General features: G+C 40.8%; 1 protein-coding gene across 3 annotated transcripts in view; it reads left to right on the forward strand.

The window, feature by feature from the left end:
• Positions 1 to 21,472, forward strand: part of Mtm1 (myotubularin 1) — a 117,185-nt gene that overhangs the window by 66,063 nt on the left and 29,650 nt on the right. For all 3 annotated transcript variants that reach the window (XM_034485685.2, XM_076918868.1, XM_076918867.1), the window contains exon 7: positions 20,305 to 20,388. In XM_034485685.2, the coding sequence (XP_034341576.1) occupies positions 20,305 to 20,388 (84 nt within the window). The remainder of the gene's footprint in view (positions 1 to 20,304; positions 20,389 to 21,472) is intronic.

Consider the following 21,472-nt stretch of genomic DNA (forward strand, 5'->3'; position numbering starts at 1 on the left):
ATAAATCCTAGCTAATCCTCCCTGTTCCAACAAAACCACTACTTTTCCCTAGAAAGGCAGCCCAATATTAACCACCTCAGTCCCCAAGCCCAGGGAATAGGGGTGCCGACTCTTCATTAACTTCTTCAAGCTGATTATGGGTGTTGAGATATTAGAAGAGGGGTGGGGAAAGAGTAAATTGATAAGCCTCTGACACTGTGTCTTCACTGCATCCAGCTGGAATTCCAGGACATCAGAGGTTCCAGCAGGTCTGCTCAGCTTGCCTGATGAGTAGATACACCAAGGCTATGTATTTTGCAATATACAATTCTCAAAACAAATTTTAGTATCAAGATAATTGTTTGTTTGAATTCTGGAATCTAGTCTTTGGTGGCCTGCCTCTGTCATGTCTAATCCATATAATCCATATAATTCTGGGAGTTTCTATGAGGGTGTGCTCTCACCATCCTCTCATTCTCGCCTCCCTGCTCTTGCAATTCTCCAACACTAGGGAATCCAAACTTTCAGGTACCAAGGCTGTCCACTTCCACTGATCCCTGGCAAGGCCACCCTCAACTACCTATACAGGTGGAACCATGAGTCCCCCCCCCTTTTGTGTTCTTGGGCTGGAGATTTTAGAGTGGCTACTCCATCTTGTTTCTTAGGACCATTTGCTTGAAAAATTGTTTTCCAGCCTTTTACTGTAAGGTAGAGTCTGTCTTTGCACTGAGGTCGGTTTCCTGTATGCAGCAAAATGCTGTGTCCCATTTACGTATCCAGTCCATTAGCCTATGTCTTTTAATTGGGGAACTGAGTCCATTGATGTTAAGAGATATTAAGGAACAGTGATTGTTGCTTCCTGTTATTTTTATTATTAGAGGTGAAATTATCTTTGTGGGGCTATCTTCTTTTGGATTTGTTGGAAGAGGTTTACTTTCTTGCTCTTTCTAGGGTATAATTTCCCTCCTTGTATTGGAGCTTTCCTGCCATTATCCTTTGTAATGCTGGGTTTGTGGAAAGATAGTGTGTAAATTTGGTTTTGTCATGGAATATCTTGGTTTCTCCATCTATGGTAATGGAGAGTTTTGCTGGGTATAGTAGCCTGGGCTGGCATTTGTGTTCTCTTAGGGTCTGTATGACATCTGTCCAGCATCTTCTAGCTTTTATAGTCTCTGGTGAGAAGTCTGGTGTAATTCTGATAGGTCTGCCTTTATATGTTACTTGGCCTTTTTCCCTTACTGCATTTAATATTCTTTCTTTGTTTTGTGCACTTGGTGTTTTGATTATTATGTGACGGGAGGTATTTCTTTTCTGGTCTAGTCTATATGGAGTTCTATAGGCATCTTGTATGTTTATGGGCATCTCTTTCTTTAGATTAGGGAAGTTTTCCTCTATAATTTTGTTGAAGATATTTATTGGCCCTTTAAGTTGGGAATCTTCACTCTCATCTATACCCATTATCCTTAGGTTTGGTCTTCTCATTGTGTCCTGGATTTCCTGGATGTTTTGTGTTAATAACTTTTTGCATTTTACATTTTCTTTGACAGTTGTGTTGATATTTTCTATGGTATCTTCTGCACCTGAGATTCTCTCTTCTATCTCTTGTATTCTGTTGGTGATACTTGTGTCTATGACTCCTGATTTCTTTCCTAGGTTTTCTATCTCCAGCGTAGTCTCCCTTTGTGATTTCTTGATTGTTTCTACTTCCATTTTTATGTCCTGGGTGGTTTTGTTCAATTCCTTCACCTGTTTGGTTGTGTTCTCTTGTAATTCTTTAAGGGATTTTTGTGTTTCCTCTTTAAGGGCTTCTACCTGTTTACCTGTGTTCTCAAATTCTTTGAGAGTGTTATTTATGTCCTTCTTAAAGTCCTCTATCATCATCATTAGAAGTGATTTTAAATCTGAATATTGCTTTCCTAGTGATATGGGGAATTCAGGACTTTCTAGTGTGGGAGAACTAGGTTCTAATGATGCCAAATATCCTGGGTTACTGATGCTTATGTTCTTGCGCTTGCCTTTTGCCATCTGTATCTCCTATGTGCTACCTGCCCTGTCCCTGACTGGAGCCTGTCTTTCCTATTATCTTGGTTGTATCAGAACTGTGTGGGGTGGGTGTAACTACAGGGGTAAGCGCTGAGGCCCAAAATCTGCTCAGTGCTCAAGTGCAGACAGGATGCTGCTCAGGTTAGAGCTCTGGGAGCCCCATTTCCTCTGGGTTCTTAGAGATTGGGGGCAGAGCTGCTACCCAAGATCTGCTCAGTGCTCTGGCCCAGACCAGAAAGAAACAGTGTTCCAGGCTGGGAGTGACTTCCTGGGTCCTTGTGGGTCCCAGTTACTTCCTGTTTGGGGCGGGCAATGCTCTCTGCTTACCTAAGATAGTGCCTGAGTTAGAGCACCTGGGATCCCAGCTTCCTCTGGGTTCTTAGAGATTGGGGGCAGTGCTCTGGCCCAGACCGGAAGGAACCCGTGCTCCCGGCTGGGAGTGACTTCCTGGGTCCTTGTGGGTCCCAGTTACTCCCTGTTTGGGGCTGGCCTTCCTGTCTGCTTACCTAAGATTCTGCCCGGGTTAGAGTAGTTCCTGGGAGCCCCACTTCCTCTGGGTTCTGTGTGATTGGGGGCAGAGCTGGCATCTTGGATCTGCTCAGTTCCTGGGCCCAGACAGGAAGGAGTCTTATTGAACTCTTAACGTGAATTAGTGAATTAAGTTATGCATGTACACATTCTCTTGATCATTTGAGAAGTTTATACTTCTCAAATGTTAAATGAACATGTGAATAGAGAATCCAGGGGGAGTTTTATTCTCTGTCTTTGTTATTCAGCTCAGAAATGGAGAAATACTCTAAATTGTACTAAAATTTTAAATGAGGCAAAGAGTGAACTCTTCTTTTTTAGGTTGATTATAGAATCAGTGGATAAAAGGACATAGTGTTTTGAGATTGGAATTGAAATGAGAAGTGTCTGTACACATAGCCCTGCTTTTGGCTTCAAGGTGGCTTAAAGACTGTAAACTGTCTTGAATTCTTTGTATCTTTTTAGCCAAGATGTTTTTCCTTTTAATAAGCAGTACAATTAGCTAATTAAAGACCTCCCATGCTTTTCAATATTCTGTCTTGCTTTCTCAGAGAGTTAGCCCTTCATTCAATTTGATCTCTCCCAATGCTGTTTCTATCAAAACCTTTGACTCTGCTTGGTTCTTTTCGACACCACCCAGTTCCTGGAATCATCATCTCATCTAGATCCCCCTGAATATCACTGCGTGTTTCCAAAGCGCTGCATTCCCTGGCTGCCTATGTTTCATCAGGATCCACTCCAGAACTCATGGCCAGCACACTTGTAGCCCTGCTATTTATTCAGAACTATTCTAAAAATGGCACTAGACCAGACACATCACAAAACCTGGGCTGGGCAGATGGCTTGTTCAGTAAAGCATGAGAATCTGACTTTATCCTCAGAACCTACATGTATAAAACTGAGCATGGTGGTTGTTTGTGCTTACAATCCCGTTGCTGAGGAGGTCTAGGGAGGTAAGAAGATCCCTGGAGCCTGGCCTAATTGGTCAACTCCAGGTCAGTAAGTGACTCTGTCTCAGAAAGCAGGGTAGGAGTGGGATGTGAGATTGAGCTTAATAGTTAAGAACACTTAAGTGACACATTTGATCTTGTATGTCAAGGCAGGCAAGGGTAGGGGACTTGCACTGGCTGTCTCAAATTTCAGGAGCAAAGCAACTAACTAGTTTACCCAGCTTTCACTGTGAGTGGTGTAGTAGCATATTATACTTAAGTGCTCTTAAGGAAGACCTGAATTCAGTCTTTAGTACCTACATCAGATGTCTCACAACTGCATTAAGTGTCACTCTGGGAAATCTCATACTCTCTTCTGGCTTATGTGAGGACTGTGCCCACATATACACATACATACATACATACATACATACATACATACATACATACAAACAATTGGTTGTCCTCTGTCACACACACACACACACACACACACATACACACACACAAGTCTCTTCAGCCTTTTCTTTCACTCCATAGCCCTTCATCTCAAAGAAAATACATATAAAATATAGCTTTTTCACACAGGTATACATTCTTTGATTACCAGGATTCAGGCAGGGTAATTTCTTCCATTTTATCTTATACTTTAACTACCTCTACATTTTATTTGCTAGGGTTTTCTTTCCATTGTGTATGGGGGGGATAGTGGGGTTGTTTTATTTCATTATTATGGAAGTTGATTTTCATTTTGTTTCAGAGCTGTTTGGCCAATGTTTATAATCTCTCCCTCTCACTTCCATACCATTTTTTATTTATTAATCATAGTAAATATAATTTATAGTAGTATCTTATTTTAATTCAAAGTTCAAAGTCTCTGGATTTTCTATAAAAGGGCAGTCTTGAAGTATGTTTTCTGCTGTATTTTCTGATTACTAGCTGGAAACTCTCATTCTTTGGAATATTAGTTATGGAAATACTCGAGCCTGGGATTGAAAGGGTTTTGAATTTCTTCTGCCAAGAACTTCAAACAGCTTGAGGAGGTTATAAATTAATTCTCCTTTGATGTTTTGGGAACCATTCAGTTTTTTTTTTATTAGGGTATGTGCTAGGCTGACCTGTGACTGGAGAATCTCTGGGTAGACAGTGGTAGACATGTGTTGTTCTCTGTTCAGCACCAAGTAATTCAAGCTCAGGTTCTCTTATAACCCTAAAGGAGTTATGGCCTACTCACCTCTGCTTATGTGGTAGTGTTGTGAAGTACAGTCTTCCTTAAAAGAGGTTTTCAATATGACCCCATCTTGGATGGGCCCACAGCTTCATTTCCCAGCCCCTAAACTATCATTAAGTTCTTTGATCCTGTTTGTGGCTAGTTTACATTTGTTCCTCTCTTATAGGTTCATTGGTACATTGACAAAGCCTGTTTCTATTTTATATAGTACTCTTTGGTGTGTTTAGCAAAAGTCTCATGATCCCATTGTCTAAGCATGTCTGACCCATGGCCTGTGCAGTGAACATGGCCAAGAATAGCTATAAATGTAGCCCAACACAAAATCATAAGCTTACTTAAACATGTTATAGAAAATTGGTTTTGAGATTTTGTGGTTTTGTGGCAACTCAATTGCACAGTTGTCAAGTGTGAACTTTGTAAACATTGTTTTGCAATGTCAAAGAATTGGGCATGGCAGAGTATCACATTTCTAGATAATTCTCCTTCTTGGTTTGAAATTCAACTTTCTCTGTAGTTTCCAAGTCTCTTTTTCTTTCTTCCTCCTCCTGCTGTTCTTTTTTTTGGGGGGGGGTGGGGGGAGGGACGGGTGTTTATACATGAGTTTTCTAGAAAAGTATGTTTTCTTTTCCAGCTTACTAGGCAAGCTTTCTCTTTGTCCACCAAGATTGCCTCTCGGAGTAGGATTTAAAATTTATAGTGTCATATTTCTCCTTAGTTGACTTGTTTAAGATGACTCTCTCATATTCACTCCCAATATACGCTCTGTGCCTTAGACATACCCGATACCTCTTCCCCTTCCTCCTCCTCCTGATCAAACTTAAAATCATAGGCATTTTCTCTGCGCTTAGTGGTTACTAAACCTAAATGCTTCTTGTCACCAGCCTGACTTGGTTGAAGGTGTTATTTCCTCTGTAAGAAGTGGGCTTTGGCTAGTTCTCCTACCTCTCATCCAGTACACATGCCTTCTGCCAGTCTGTGCTATCAGGACACAGGCAGGCCTAGCTTTCTAGTATCCTTGTGGAAATGGCCTCCCCTTTCTGTCAGTTTTAATGCAAACCTCTGTCTCTTCCACAGGGTGGCCCCATCTCTGTATTTTTTGTTTCCTCTCCTACACTCCAGCAGAAAGACCAAGGCCTTTGCCAGTGACCATGTATTATCTCTCTAGCCTTTCAGTACTTCTGCCATTGTTGTTCTGTCCTTCCAGGATCATTCAGATATCACCACTATCCCCTGGGGAGGTCTGTCAGGGAGTCACCCTGCTGTCTCCCCTAAATGATCTACAACTGTGACCCCTGCAATCTCTCTCCTGTGGAGAATTTTTAACTCCTTCTAGAGATAATGTCATTTTTTCCACTCCATACCTTGTTTACAGTGGGTCCTCAGTAAATACAAACCAAGTGAATGTACTAATGTAAATAGACAATAAATAGGAATCACCATCAACCAGCCCATCAAAATAATCTGTTTAAATAACTGGTTTAGTCAACATTATTTTAAGTTTGTAAGTGTACATGTATGTGTAGGCTCACTCCCTGGATGGGGCCAGAGGTTGACACTGTGGTGTTCCCTTGATTATGTCTCCAACTTATTACTTTGAGATAGTGTCTCTCACTAAGCTTGGGGCTCACTGTTTCTCAGATAGGTTGGCTGCCAACAAACCCCAGACTTGACTTGTCTCTGTTTCTCCCAGTGCTTCTGTTACAGATACCTCCATACCTGCTTTTTACATGTATTCTGGGAATATGAACTCAGGTCCCACTGAGGCATCTACCTATCCTTCAATTTAATTTTTAAATAGCTGTTAGATATTCCTTATTGAAAAGTTAGGAAATATAAAACAGTTTAAAAAATTCCTGTGCACTTCAGCACCTCATCCCATGCCTTCCTCACAAACAACCAGTGTATTCATTCAGTGAATTCTGTACCCACATAGTGCTAGGGGAGACCTTGAGTATTCCTTATCCAAAGTACTGAGACAAAAAAATATTGCCAATGTTGATGGTTTTAGGATTGTAGAACACTTCCACAGAGTTTATTGGCTAAGCATTTATAATGTTTAATACTCCAAATGCAAAATGTGTTAAGTATGTATGTTATAGCAAAAATATTTATTGTTTGGAGCTTTGGGAATTTTGGATTTCCAGATTAGAGATGTTCAACCTGCACAGGCTACTAAACAAACAGCCTTTGCCCCCTTCAACTCTAATGGTATCATCAGCATATATCCTCAATGTCTTGCTTTTTTGTTCTCCAATAGAGATTACATAATGAATGGACTTCTTCACTCTGTTTACAACTACACAGTATTCTCTCTACTTTTACTATAATGTATTAGTCTTTTCTTGATATCTATTTGAAGACTTCCATATTTGGTACAATATAAATACTGCACTGAGTAGCCTTATATACATAATTTTGTATATACCCACATACATTTTGGGCTAACTGCTTTGAAGTAGAGTTATTGTTTTTGTCAAATTCTACTTTATAGCAGATATCAGTGTGCACTTCTGGTTAGAGTGTGGGTTCTTAGCCTCTTCAATGTGTTAGTGTCCCATTGTTGCTGTGATGGACTAAATGATTCTTTTTTTTTTTTTTTAAAGTAGTCTGTTATATTTGTAGAGCTCAGAAGTGTGTGTGTGTGAGTGTGTGTGTGAGAGAGAGAGAAAGAGATAGAGAGATAGAGAGAGAGAGAGAGAGAGAGAGAGAGAGAGAGAGAGAGAGAGAGAGAGAGAGAGAGAGAGAATTAGTTAGTTAGTTGGTTTGTTTCTGGGATACAACCAAGGAATCTAATACAGAGATGGGTTCCTTGCAGAGACACTAGAATGGAATTGATTTCCTGTTGTTCTATGTCTCATGGCCCCTTTGCTTCTATCCCACCTTTCCTACCTCTTCCAGCTTATACTCTTAAGTTCTCTTAGGATTATATGAGGCTGTTACAGATAATCCAAGATACTTTCTTCCTTTTTTAAGGTCAGATATTAGTGACCATCATTCCATCTGGAACATTAATTCTTTGTTGTGTATGGTAACATAACAAAGGTTTCAAAGATTAGTGCACAACCATTTGGGGAGGGCACAACCTCCCCATCTACCTACAATATCAACTCTGTGTCTTCTAACTTTTTTTTAACTTTGCAACCCTATAGATTCCCAGTCCTGCTTTGTAGCAAGTAAATGAACCACTTGTGTTATGTTCTGCCTTCTGCTCTGTTTTTAGTCTTAAGTGCTGGCACTCTTTATTTAATAGTTGACTTGTACTGTGAGTTGCAGGTGTTTGCTGCAATAGGACTTTGGACAGTGTTTACAGTGCTTTTGCTATTGAGAACTTTAAGACATTCATTTGGTGGAATTTCTTGACAATTTGGTGGGGATACCTAAGAGCATCTTAAGGTGCATTGATTTCACTAGAAGAACTTGCAAGCCTCAACATTTATTTTTGTGCACAGGTAGGACTTATTACAATCAAAAGATACACAATAGAACCAGCAAAAGGAAAATCTACAGAGCCCATGTTGTTGAACTACCATTTGTTGACTAGTCCAGTAATAGGTAGGTGGTTTGTGGTGCAGCATATTGGTCATTGTAGCTCTGTACTAGTTATTCTTTTGTAACCCAGGATCATGTGTATACTGGGTAAGTGCTCTACCACTGAGCCACAGCACCAACCCAGCATTGTTTTAACTGTTGAAGGCATGGGCTTTTCCCCCACTAGGGGAGAGGGCAAGGTTTCACCTAGCCCAGGCTAGCCTTTAATATGCTGTGTAACTGCAGCTGTCTATGAAGTCCTGATAATCTTTTTTATTAATTATTTTGTTTATTTACATTCAAAATGTTGCCCTCTTTCCGATCCCTCTGCCAAGAGTTCTTGGGCCACACCACCCCTGTTGTCTTTGAGAGGATGCTCCCTGCCCCCATACCCCTCACCCACCCATCTGCCCATTCACTCCCACATCCCCCTTCTGTAATTTTAATTTTTTAAGTCTTCTTTTTAATGATGGTTCTTAAACGTTTTAACCTCCCTTCTAGTCCACCACCCACTAGGGGTACTAGGAAAGAAAGGATACAGGAGAAGTGGACCTGTTTAGAAATGGTTCTCTGGAGCAACTCCACGCCCCGCTCTGTGTTGTCTGGAAACCGGCAGTTCAGCTCATAGATTAGTGGCAGCAGCTCAATCCACTGGCAAACATTTCACCCATATATAAGCAGTTCAGTTCAGTAGAGTTGGGATAGCAAACAAAAATCAGTAGTGGTGCCACTACCTAGTAGAGACAGCCAGGCCTCAGTATTAGTTCTTTTAAGAAAAAGTCCGACTGCAGCTCAGAACAGACCACTCCGGACCAGGCGGTTCCAAGGGGGAGGAGGTTTATTCAGGGGAAAGGGCAAAGGTGGGGAGAGGAAGGTGGAAGAGATAAGAGAGCGAGTCAGGGGGGGTCCTGCCTGTTTTATATGGGCGGTGACGTTCTTTTAAGAAAAAGTCCCCAGTTCAGAACAGACCACTCCAGACCACGAGGTTCCAAGGGGGAGGAGGTTTATTCAGGGGAAAGGGCAAAGGTGGGGAGAGGAAGGTGGAAGAGATAAGAGAAAAGAGAAGTAGAGGCCCGCCATGACCACGTGGAGAGAGAGGAAGGTGGGGGAGGGGACAGAGAGGCAAGAGGGTAAGAGAGAGAGTAAGAGAGGAAGAGAATAAGAGGAAGAGGAGGGGGCAAGCAGCCCCGTTTATAGTAGATTGGCCTACCTGGCGGTTGCCAGGTAACTGTGGGGAGGCGCATACCTGGCTGTTGCCAGGTAACTGGGGAGGTGGAGTTTAGAGAGAATACTAACACTCAGTCTTAGCACAAATCAGCAGGAGGGACCAGGGCCAACAGGAACTCCAGGAAAAGATCTCAGGCTGTGCCTTTCTCAGTGAAATGAAGATCAGAGAAGGCTCAGACCAACAAACCTTGCACAGCCAGTTAGTTGTACTAGCAAGCCAAGTTCAGCCTTTCACTGTCCATCAAGTTCTATTTATATGTCTTCCATGGGTCTTGCCTCAGCACAGATCTTGCCTTGGCATGTGCATCTGTCTCAGCTGACAACACTGCCAATCAGTCAGAGTCCACAGAAGCAGCAAGAAACTGCAACACACCACCAGAAGGTGTTTTTTTTTTTTTTTTGTGCATTTCTTTCTATGGAGTCCTGACAAATGTGTAATATAAGGTGGACCAATACATGTGTGTTGTTAGCAAAGAATCCTTTATTATGTTTCCATTCATGTGCTTGCTTTATTAGAGCATCCTCTCCTGTGTCTGCTTCAGCCAAACCTTCCTTCATGGGTCTGCCTTAGCCTTTCACCTGTGTCCACTCCAGCTAAATGTTCCTTTACATGTATGCCTCAGCAAAACAGCATCCAACACAACTGACTTTCCAAAAACCTTCAAGTTTTCACTTCACCCTTCCCTGAGACATCAAGTCACTACAAGATTAGATCCTTTCCAATTGAGGCCAGACAAGGCAGTCCTCTACTACATGTGTGCCAGGGGCCATGGACCAGTCCATGTATGCTCTTTGTTTGATGGCTTAGTCTCTGGTATCTCCCAGGGGTCTGAGTTAGTTGATACTGTTGTTCTTCCTATGGAATTACAATCCTCTTAACTCCTTCAATCCTTCCCCTAACTCTTTCATAGGGACCCCAACCTCAGTCCAATGTTTGCCTGTGGGTATCTGCACCTGTCTCAGTCAGCCATGGGTAAAGTCTCTCAGTGGACTGCAAGCACAACATGGCATAAGTAATAGTGTCAGGGATCAGTACCTGTCAATGAGATAGATCTCAAAGTTGGGCTGGTCACTGGATAGCCTTTCCTTCAATCTCTGCTCCATTTTTGTCCCTGCATCTCTTTTAGACAGGGACAATTCTCAGTCAGAACTTTTGAAGATGGATTGGTGTCCCCATTCCTCCACTGGGGGCCCTGTCTACACTGAAGGTGGTCTCTTCAGGTTTCATCTCCCCACTGTTTTGGCATTTCGGCTGAGGTCATCCCATTGTGTCCTGTAGCCTCTCACATCCCAGGTCTCTGGGACTTTCTAGAGGTTCCCCCACACACAAGCCCCCAATGGCTACATATTTCCATTCATTCTCCTGGCCCTCTGGGCTTCTTTCCTGTCTCTTCCTGTCTGAGTTAAGATTTTACTGCTGTGAACAGACACCATGACCAAGGCAACTCTTATAAGGCAACATTTAATTGGGCTGGCTTACAGGTTCAGAGGTTCAGTTCATTATCAAGGCAGGAGCATAGCATCATCCAGGCAGGCATGGTGCAGGCAGAGCTGAGAGTTCTCCATCTTCATCTGAAGGCTGTGAGGAAAATACTGGTTTCCAGGCAGCTGGATGAGGATCTTAAATCCCACACCCACAGTGACACACTTACTCAAACAAGGCACACCTACTCCAACAGGGCCACACCTTCTAGTAGTGCCACTCCCTGGGCCAAGCATATACAAACATAATATTCCACTCTATGGCCCCCATAGGCTTGTTAAAACATATGACACTGTGGGGGCCATACCTATACATAGCAATTGCAAAATACATTTAGTCCAACTTCAAAAGTCCCCATAGTCTATAGCAATCTCAATAATGTTAAAAGTCCAAAGTTCAAAGTCTCTTCTGAGATTCATCCAATCACTTAACTGTAATCCCCAAAGCAAGACAGGAAACCAGCTGGGCAAACTCCAAACTCTGCATCTCCTTGTCTGATGTCAAATTGGTCTTCAGATCTCCAAATCCTTTTTCATGTTTGTTGACAGCAACAATCTTCTTTCTCCTGGGCTGGTTCAACTCCGTGTTAGCAGCTTTCCTTAGCAGGTATCCTATGACTCTGGCATCTCGAACATCTTGGGGTCTCCAAGGCAACTTCAGTGTTACAGCTCTTGTTTCAGTGTCTGGGATCCACACACTTTCTTCTGGGCTCCTCCAAAGGGCTGGCATCACTTCTCCAGCTCTGCCCTCTGTAGCACTCTAAGCTCAGGTTGATCCTCTCCACTGCCGCTGCCGTTTTTAGTGATCATCCTATGGTACTGGCATCTCCAATATGCTGGGGTCTTCAACTGCAATTAGGCTTCACCAATAGCCTCTCATAGGCTCTCTTCATGGTGCCAAGCCTCAAATCCTTTGCATGACCCCTTTAGTCCTGGACCATCAACTACACCTGAGGCTGCACCTTCACCAATGGCCTTCCATGGCCTCTCACAGTGCCAAGCCTCAGCTGCTCTTCATGACCCCTTCATGCCTTCAAAACCAGTACCACCTGGGTGACTCTTACACATTACCAAGTACAGCTGCAGCATGAGGTACAACCCTGGCTATCTCTGGAACACAGCTTCTGTGTGCTCTTAGAAAACACTTCCCAGAAGATTTGACCTTAGTGTTGTTGGTCTTTTCTTAGTCACCACTAATTTCTCAGCTCCAGCTCACCAGCATCAATTGTCCCATTACTCCCAATTATCCCATATACAAACTATAACACCCCTATACCTAATCCTGCCCCACCCCTTTCCCTTTTCCCTTTTCCCTTTTCCCTTTTCCCTTTTCCCTTTTCCCTTTTCCCTTTTCCATTTCCCTTTCCTCTCCCATCCAGGTCCCTCCTTTACCTCCAGTGATTATTTTCTTTCCTCTTCTAAGTGAGATTGCAGCATCCTCACTTGGGCCTTCCTTCTTGTTATATTTCGTAGGGTCTATGAGTTGTATCATGGGTATTCTGTACTTTTTGGCAAATATCCACTTCTCAGTGAGTACATACCGTGTACCTTTTGCATCTGAGTTACCTTACTCAGGATGGTATTTTCTGTCAGTTTGCCCACAAAATTCATGATGTCCTTATTTTTAATAGTTGAATATTCAGTATTCCATTGTATAAATAAACCATATTTTCTGTATTCATTCTTCTGTTGAGGGACATCTGGGTTGTTTCTAGCTTCTGGCTACTATGAATAAGGCTTCTATGAACATAGTGGGACACATGTCCTTGTGGTATGGTGGGGCATCTTTTGGATATACGCCTAAGAGTGGTATAGCCGTGTCTTCCGTTAGAACTACTTCCAGTTTTCTGAGGAACTGCCAGTTTGTTTGTACCAGTTTGCAATCCCACCAGTAATGGAAGAGTGTTCCTCTTTCTCCACATCCTCAACAGCATGTGCTATCACCTGAGTTTTTGATCTTAGCCATTCTGATTGGTGTAAGTTGGAATCTCAGGATCATTTTGATTTTTATTTTTGTTTGTTTGTTTTTTGTTTTTGTTTTGTTTTGTTTTGTTTTTTGAGACAGGGTTTCTCTGTGTAAGCCTGGCTGTCCTGGAACTCACTCTGTAGTCCAGGCTGGCCTCGAACTCAGAAATCCACGAGCCTCTGCCTCCCAAGTGCTGGGATTAAAGGTGTGCACCACCATTGCCCTGCTCATTTTGATTTTCATTTCCCAGATAACTAAGAACTTTGAACATTTCTTTAGGTTCTTCTCAGCCATTCATGTTTCCTCAGTTGAGAATTCTTTGTTTATCTCTGTACCCCATTTTCAATAGGGTTATTTGGTTGTCTGGAGTCTAATTTCTTGAGTTCTTTGTATATATTGGATATTAGCCCCCTATCGGATGTAGGATTGGTAAAGATCTTTTTCCAATCTGTTGGTTGCTGGTTTGTCCTATTGACAGTGTCCTTTACCTTACAGAAGCTTTGCAATTTTATGAGGTCCCATTTCTCAATTCTTGATCTTAGAGCATAAGCCATTGGTGTTCTGTTCAGGAACTTTTCCCCTGTGCCCAAGTATTCGAGGCTCTTCACCACTTTCTCTTCTATTAGTTACAGTGTAACTGGTTTTTGAAGGTCCTTTATTCACTTGGACTTGAACTGTGTATAAGGAGATAAGAATGGATCAATTTGCATTCTTCTACATGCTGACCTCCAGTTGAACCAGCACCATTTGGTGAAAATGCTGACCTTTTTCCACTGGATGGTTTTAGCTCCCTTGTCAAAGATCAAGTGACCATAGGTGTGTGGGTTCATTTCTGGGTCTTCAATTCTATTCCATTGATCTTCCTGCTTGTCTCTGTACCAATACCATGCAGTTTTTATCACTATTGCTCTGTAGTACAGCTTGAGGTCAGGGATGGTGATTCCACCAGAAGTTTATTGTTGAGAATAGTTTTCATTATCCTGGGTTTTTGTTTATAATCCGAATATTCTTAGCTCTAGGTCCCAAGCACTAGGAGTACAAGCATGTGCCACCGTGTCCAGCTCTTCCCTGCTCAGGATTCATAAGATGTTTGAGTGTCTGCGAGGGCCAGCCGTCCTTGGTACCTCTTCTTTTTTATCTCTTTCTCCGATAGTTTTTCTTAGCCATTCAATGCCTTTTTCATGGTAGGGCCTGCAGACCTAAAACTGATCTCCACTGGCTGTCTCCAAGGAACACCATTACCTGAATGGTGTAGACAAGCAAATACATATAGTAGAGTGCTTCATGAGATCTCATGGGGATATTCATAAAAAGCTTTCCTAGAGGAAGAAAATACTGAAAGATGAGCAGGGCATCAGTCAGGTTAGGCCTAACTAAAGGAGTGATGTGCAATGTGAAGAAGCCAGATAGACTGCCAGTGCAGGGGTGTGTTGCCTAGGGCCATTCTATATGTGTAAGGGTGCTAAGCATAGATACTGCTGGGGTAAAAGGCAAGCCAAAGCTTGCAAAACCTGTCCAATCATTTTTCCTTTTAAAAGGCTGTGTGTGTGTGTGTGTGTGTGTGTGTGTGTGTGTGTGTGTGTGTGTAGTTTTTCATAGTACTGGAAGGTGCATAATCTACTTGTTGCTGGAGGAGAAAAGTAATCATAAGCTTTCCCCAGCTATGATCTCTATGAGCTACAGTAATGACTGCCCTGACAAGATATGTCCATTGGAAAATAATGGCACGAATGTTACAGGATTAACCAGCCATTTTGTGATTGAATCCAAAGTCTGCTCCACGAGAGAGAACCCATACCTAGCACTTGCTATTGGGCCAGAAACCTGTGACTATATAGGTCATAGACCCTAAAGGAGAAACTAATACTATATTCTGCTAAATGCACATAGTTGTAGCACAACAACTCCTAATGACTTATTGCTAGACTGATTACCAACACTCACCATAGAAGCTTCTTCCTTTTACAGTAGATGACATTTAACACGGGGACATGCATCTGGTCAATTTACAAAAACCAAAACACTGTCATGTGCTCAACCCTAAATGGGATGTCTTTTCCCTTAGCCAAAGGCTCAGGGAGAAAGATTTTAAGAGGCAAGGTGGCAGATAACTGTAAGGAATGTGTTTTCCAGGCATAGTGGGACAGCTGCACATATGCACTCTATGACTGGGATGACATGTAGAAATCCTGCAGAATGAGGGCTGAGATGTGAACACTCCTAGCTAAGGAGGTCTTGGCACTTAATAGGTACTGGATGAGGGAGAATCTGTCTTCTTTTAGGGTGTGACCACTGGTAAGCTGACCTATATTCCAGGGCAGGACCCACACCTAAGAGTATTTGGGTAACACAATTGGTTGTAATGACTTTAAAAAAAATAACAAGAAATTAGGGGAGTAGGGAGGTGGGGGCAGATCTGGGAGGAACTGAGGGAAAGGAATCAGTATGATTAAAATATACTGTATAAAATTTTCAAAGTATTTTTTTAATTCCTTAGTCTGCAGTACCTCATATGATTCCTTAAATTTAGGGGTTCTAAAGATTTTCAAGAAAATATTTTCTGAAATGAAGAAACTTTGTTTCTTAAGTATAATCCAAAAGGTACAAAATGAGGTGACTTTATATCCTAAAATGGTAGATCAGTAGCTTTTAATGACAAAGGTCATCAGTTCAGAAGAATATCAGAAATTAAAATGTGAAAAAAATAGTCCCTTAAACTCCCATTAAACTAGTGTGTAGCCTACGCATAGAGGCAAGGTCCTGTCATCTAAGTGCTCGAGAGGGTGAAGCAGGAGGCATGCCAGGAGCTGAGGCCATCCTGTTCTATATAGAAAATTTCAGGCAAGCTAGGGTTTCAGAGTGAGATCATATTTGTCTTTTTAAAAAACAAACATAAAAATGTCAGAAAAAGAACTACTTAGTAGTTCCCTAGAATCTTGAGGTATTAGATATTCAGAGAAATAAGTCTATTCCCTTTATCAAAGGAGATGATCTTCCTAAACTCCATGAATGTGTTGCTCTGGGATGGCCCCACCATTTGAAGAGACTTCTAAAGGTCCATTGTTCCTCAGTTTATGCCCTGGAATACTTGTTTTTCTTTGTTTTTCTGGTGCTAAGTATTTGTACCTAGGCTCTTATGCATATTAGACAATCAATCTTACTACCACACAATACCCAGGCCCCCAAATACTAAAGACGTGATGTTAACGGAACTGTCTTCTATTTGAGATGACTCTGAGTCTTCATCTTCATCAATCTTACTCGAAAACATCCAGTTCTGAGAGAACACTACAGAGCAACCCCACTCAGTTAGGAAACATTTACTCATTTCAATAAAGTTTTAAACACCCAGTCTAAAATTAAAACACATGTAGTCAAATACCATAATGAAACCAATTACTTTATATGCTAACTTAAAATGAGTTTTCTAAAAAAAATTTATCTACATTCTTTAAGCAAATCTTTATATATGTGCCATTTTAAAATAACATCTAAGCAAAAGCTAGAGTCTGTTGTTATTTTGGAATTTTTCCCCCAAGACACAACAGTGTTAAATGTAGCTAAATGAAAATGACAAGCTATATTCTATATGTCCATACTGGTTTTTTCCCCTTGTGCAGAATCAGAGATTTTCATTTCAACTTTGTCCTTTAACATTTTTCAAATGTTACATTGTGCTATTTTTAATGTGGAAAAATGTGCATGTGCTCTTTTTGTTAGTCTCTACAGCTTGACTAGTATGTATTGAAACTGATGGAATGCCCAAATACCAATACAGAGTAAAACAAAGAAAGACTTGGACACTTGTTAAATTCTGGGCTAGGCATAGCCGGCTTTTCTAATATCTTTGTGCCCGTTTTGACATTGTTCACTTACATAAGATGCTATTGAGGGAAACTGGCTGAAGGATACTTGGAGTCCCCCTAATGTTCTCTGTAAATATGTGATCCCATGATTATAATTATAAATATGACTCATTGCCCAAATACCTTGACTACAGATTCCTAAGTATTTTGTTTTAGTCTATCTGTCCTTCTAGGACCAGTGCAGGAGAGAAGTTAGCTTGTAGAAACCCTAAAAATTCTGGTTCACTAGAGCTTAGATAAGACATGGGCATCTTGAAATGGAACCTGTCAAACTCCTCAGTTCTGACGCAGAAGACATGGCTGGAAAAGGACCATACCCCAAAAGGAAGCTATAAACAGCACACTGAGCAGCAACACATCACTAGTTCCTGGCAAAACATGTCACTGTTCTGACTTTGCTAGGTTAGGGATGCATTTGAGAATTCATAGGCAAAGAAATGGAACCAGAGCTTAAACAATCAAAAGACTAGATGTCAACCTCACCTGGGCATGTGGCAAGTCAAAGTAGGTACCATCCTCACTTAACTAGGTGAACAATTCTGCCTGCTTGATGTTGTAGTCTCTCAATGAGACTTCACTTCTAAGATGGAGAGTCAAAAACAGGCCCACGGTTATGTTTGGGAATGTCAGTTCACTAATGAGATTCTAATGACCTCAAAGCTCTGAAATGGACTGTCTAGAAGGGAAAATAAAATGCCAGCTGAAAACCTCAAGTCAGGTAAGCCATTAACTTCAAGTTAAAACATTTTTCAGACAGCAATTCAGGTTAGGCTGGTAATAAGTTACCACTTGTGGGGAACTGTATACTTTTTAATGATGTATGATATATGGATTTTGATAAGTGTGCTTTAATTTCCTGCTTAATATTTGTTTTGTTTCCTGTAATTATCCACCTTTGTGTTATCTAACAGTGAGCTTCCATTATAAAATTCTTGCTTCTTTCTCTTATCTAAATCTTTGAGGAAAAAAAAACAAAAACATCTAGAAAAAGTCCGGGTATGTTCTGCTTTGAAAGCTATAAGCATCTGTTGGTCTAGAATGGTTGTTTCACTTGAGCCAAATGGTTTCCGTATAATTAAAAGCTAATTTGTTGGAATGGTGAAAATAGTGATTTAAGCTTCAAGCATTTTCCATCCCGCTCTCTGATACAGCATTGTACGGTGTTGCTATGTTATTTCCTAAAGAGAAATTTTAGAAATTATGTGGTTTAAATTTTTTTCCAAAATGTTTGAGCTGTGAGTCTGGATTTGAGGCTCAAGAGTGATCTAGGAGCTCTTCCTGTCACTAGGTTTTTGCTTCCTTCTACAGGGGAGTGGGGGAATTTACACTGAGGTATGATGTCACCTATAGATATGTTAACCAGTTTGAGAGCTATTGTAGGACACATGCACAAGCTTCAGGGTGGATGTGCCTATGACCAGTTCACAATGTGAAGCGTCATTATGAAAGCAATTTCTTGTTTCGTACTTATGGCAAAGAAAAATGGCATTGCCTGTACTAGACTTCTCATTAGTGTAAAGTGTTCAGAAGATGGTGGTGAATTGGACAATATAGCTTTAATCTTCTCATAATAATTTTGCAATAATTTTCATATAAGATATATGAAGGAATACTCAAGGCAACAATCAAGTGTTACTATCAAGGACTGAGACATCGTGATGTACATAGAAAGTGTTGTTGGCCTTGAGCCTTCCAAATGTGTAACTATACATCCTTAACTCTCAAATTATGTGCCCATGTCAGAGAATTTAGGGATAGTGAGTATTTACCCAGCCTAGGTACTGACCAGGGTGGAATTAGATAGCCAGAGCAGTGATATGTCACTGACAAACTTTTTTCCTTATTAGAGAAGTTCTTCAAAAGTGTGAGGTAAACATCAGTTAACAGACCTTATTTCTTCTCCCTCTTGGCACCAAATAATTAGGAATTAAGTCAGTGTCAGGCTAGAGCCTTGGTCAGTTTCTTAGGTCTATGTGGTGGCTAATGTGTTAGGCACATGCTATCCACTGTTGAATATAGCATTTGAATCTGACAGTGTCATACTTGAGACCCACTGAGAGTGCTGTATGTATGCATGCATAGGAAAATTCAGGAAGACAGTGAGATCCAGCATTTTGGTGGTCAGTTTTTTACCTTAACTTTTTTCTATCCAAACATAGAAAACTGTTGCTACAAAATGAGACTTTTCCAAAAATCCCATGTAATATAAGGGAAGGGTCACAGTTCAGTGTAGTAACAAACGAAAATAGATAAGTATATAGATGATTGTTGAACAAGTGTCCAGCCACAGCATCTCCAGGGTTTGCAGGTGTTTCAGGACTTCACTGTGCCATTCAGTCAAAAAGAAAAAAAATCTGTGTTCTGGGCCAAGCTTCATTTTATAGTTAATATGTGTAGAGGATCTAGGGGTGTCCAGATGGCAGATGGCCATGTGGAGCAGTAGACGCACTTCAACTTTTGCTGTGAGTCAAACGGGAAGCTGTGGGATGATTTTGAATGACTTGATGTAACTTAATATTGCAGCATTGTTGCTCTGACCTTAGAGATGTACAGTTGAAAATGGGAATAATGCAGAGTTACTGTGATAAGGCAAGTGAGAGACCAGAGGGTAAGCAGGTGGTGAGAAGACTAGCAGTATAGTACTTGTGTCAGTCACCTAGGAGCATGGATTTCTCATTGGCTAAACAGAGGAGACTGGAAAGAAACTGGACTGCTGGGGTGGAGCCAAGGGTTTGGTTTATGGCATTAGCCTCAGAGTCACCCCCCGCCCTGCCTCATTCCTTTGATGTACCTGTGGGGATTGTGGAGTTTACACATAGCCACATTCAGAGCAAGGAGCTAGAATGGTCACTAGGGGACAGATGGTATTCAAAGTTAGGAAATTCATCAATAGTGCCTTGAAAGGTCAGAGTCCTGTTATTTCAGAGGCTGGAACATTGATTCAGAATTCACAGAGAGCAGTTAATTAGGATTTCTAATGTTCAGTCTTTCTTTAAATAGATAAACATGTCATGAAACTCTTGAGACAGGTGCACTGTTTAATAATCATTCCTGAATTCCTTTTTTAGTGACTTTTAACTAATCAGTTGATAGTATTTAATATTCATAGGTACTTTTTAGTCTAGAAATCTGGTGTGAGTGTGTGTGTGTGTGTGTGTGTGTGTGTGTGTGTGTGTTTGAGAGAGAGAGAGAGAGAGAGAGAGAGAGAGAGAGAGAGAGAGAGAGGAGAGAGGAGAGAGGAAGAAGAAGAAGTAGTAGTAGTAGTAGTATTTTTAAAAAAGCACCAAGGTGACATTTGTAGCCATAGAAAATCAAGGTTTTAAAAGTAATTATTCCTGAAGATAGAGGTTAATGTAAGGCTTGTCTTAATTTTCCACAGTTTTTTGTTGTTGTAAGTCTCAATGTGGGTTGCAATTTCATAGTTAATGAATCTATGAACTTTATTTGTGAAAAATTAAAGTACAAACTATTTATAGACTATCATTGCACATTGAAATTTAAACTCCTGTTTCTGGCCTTTCCTAGCCATTATTTGCATTTGTAAATGAAGAGAAGTTTAACGTGGATGGGTGGACTATTTATAATCCAGTTGAAGAATACAGAAGGCAGGTAAGTTAATAAATGCAATTGTCTGGTATGTGTTGAATTGCAAACATGCATTGGGAAATTACATTGTTGGTCATCTTTTCAAAATAAGTTAACAGCCTTGCTTAGTTTGTGTTCATGGCTGTATTATCATCCACATTTTGTATAATGTACCTCATTGTTTTCCTCTTGTATCTACCAAGCTCATTCTGTAGCCATATTCAAACTGATCTGAAAACGAAATGACTAATTCTGCTTCATTTCCTTTATGAGGAACTTCCATTTTGTGGTTTTTATGAAATGAGTCAAATACTGAGGGTCTAGAAAAGTCAAACCTTTATACATTACTTTGTGCGTGTGTATAAACTTAAATATTACTAATCTTTTTATTTAACTTATATATGTCCTGAATTACAGATTCAAATGAGTTAGAACTTTTCTTACAATTGATGTATAATATCCACAAAGAGCTTTATTATTCTCTTACACAAAGGTCATCTGCGTGTATGTTCATTTGTGATAAGAGCATGAGGTTTGGAGTATGGAAATGTCTCAGAAGGTTAAAGTACTTGCAATGTGAGGACCTGAGTTTGAATCCCCAGAACCCATGTTAAAAGCCAAGCGTGGTAGCCTATATCTGTAATCCCGTCACTGGGAAGAGATACTGGAAGATCCCAGGGGCTCTCTGGCAAGCTAGTCTGGCCAGTCATTTAGCTCCAAGTTCAGTGATACAACTGTTTCAAAAGATGAGGTAGAGAAAAATGCAGGAGGATACCTGACATCAATATTTGGCTTTCATATGTACACATACAAGTATAAATGCTTTCATAAACACATGCATGTGCACACACACACATACATGCCATACATATCATACTTACCGTATACATAGCAAGAAAAAAGTCTTCTAGAACTTTTATAAAGAATGTTGCAAGCAAGCATATTATGTAACAAAAGCCACAACTTGACCTCAAATATAATGGCTAGGAGTTGTGCAACGGAATTTTTCATATTTCTTCTACAAGGCTCCTAAAATAATTTGGAAATGTTATGAAATGAGCTTTCGAGAATCAAATTAAGGCCAGTTGCTCTCTGTGAAAAGCAAGTG

The sequence above is a fragment of the Arvicanthis niloticus genome, chromosome X (genome assembly GCF_011762505.2).
Source record: "Arvicanthis niloticus isolate mArvNil1 chromosome X, mArvNil1.pat.X, whole genome shotgun sequence".
In the NCBI taxonomy this organism is placed as follows: domain Eukaryota; kingdom Metazoa; phylum Chordata; class Mammalia; order Rodentia; family Muridae; genus Arvicanthis; species Arvicanthis niloticus.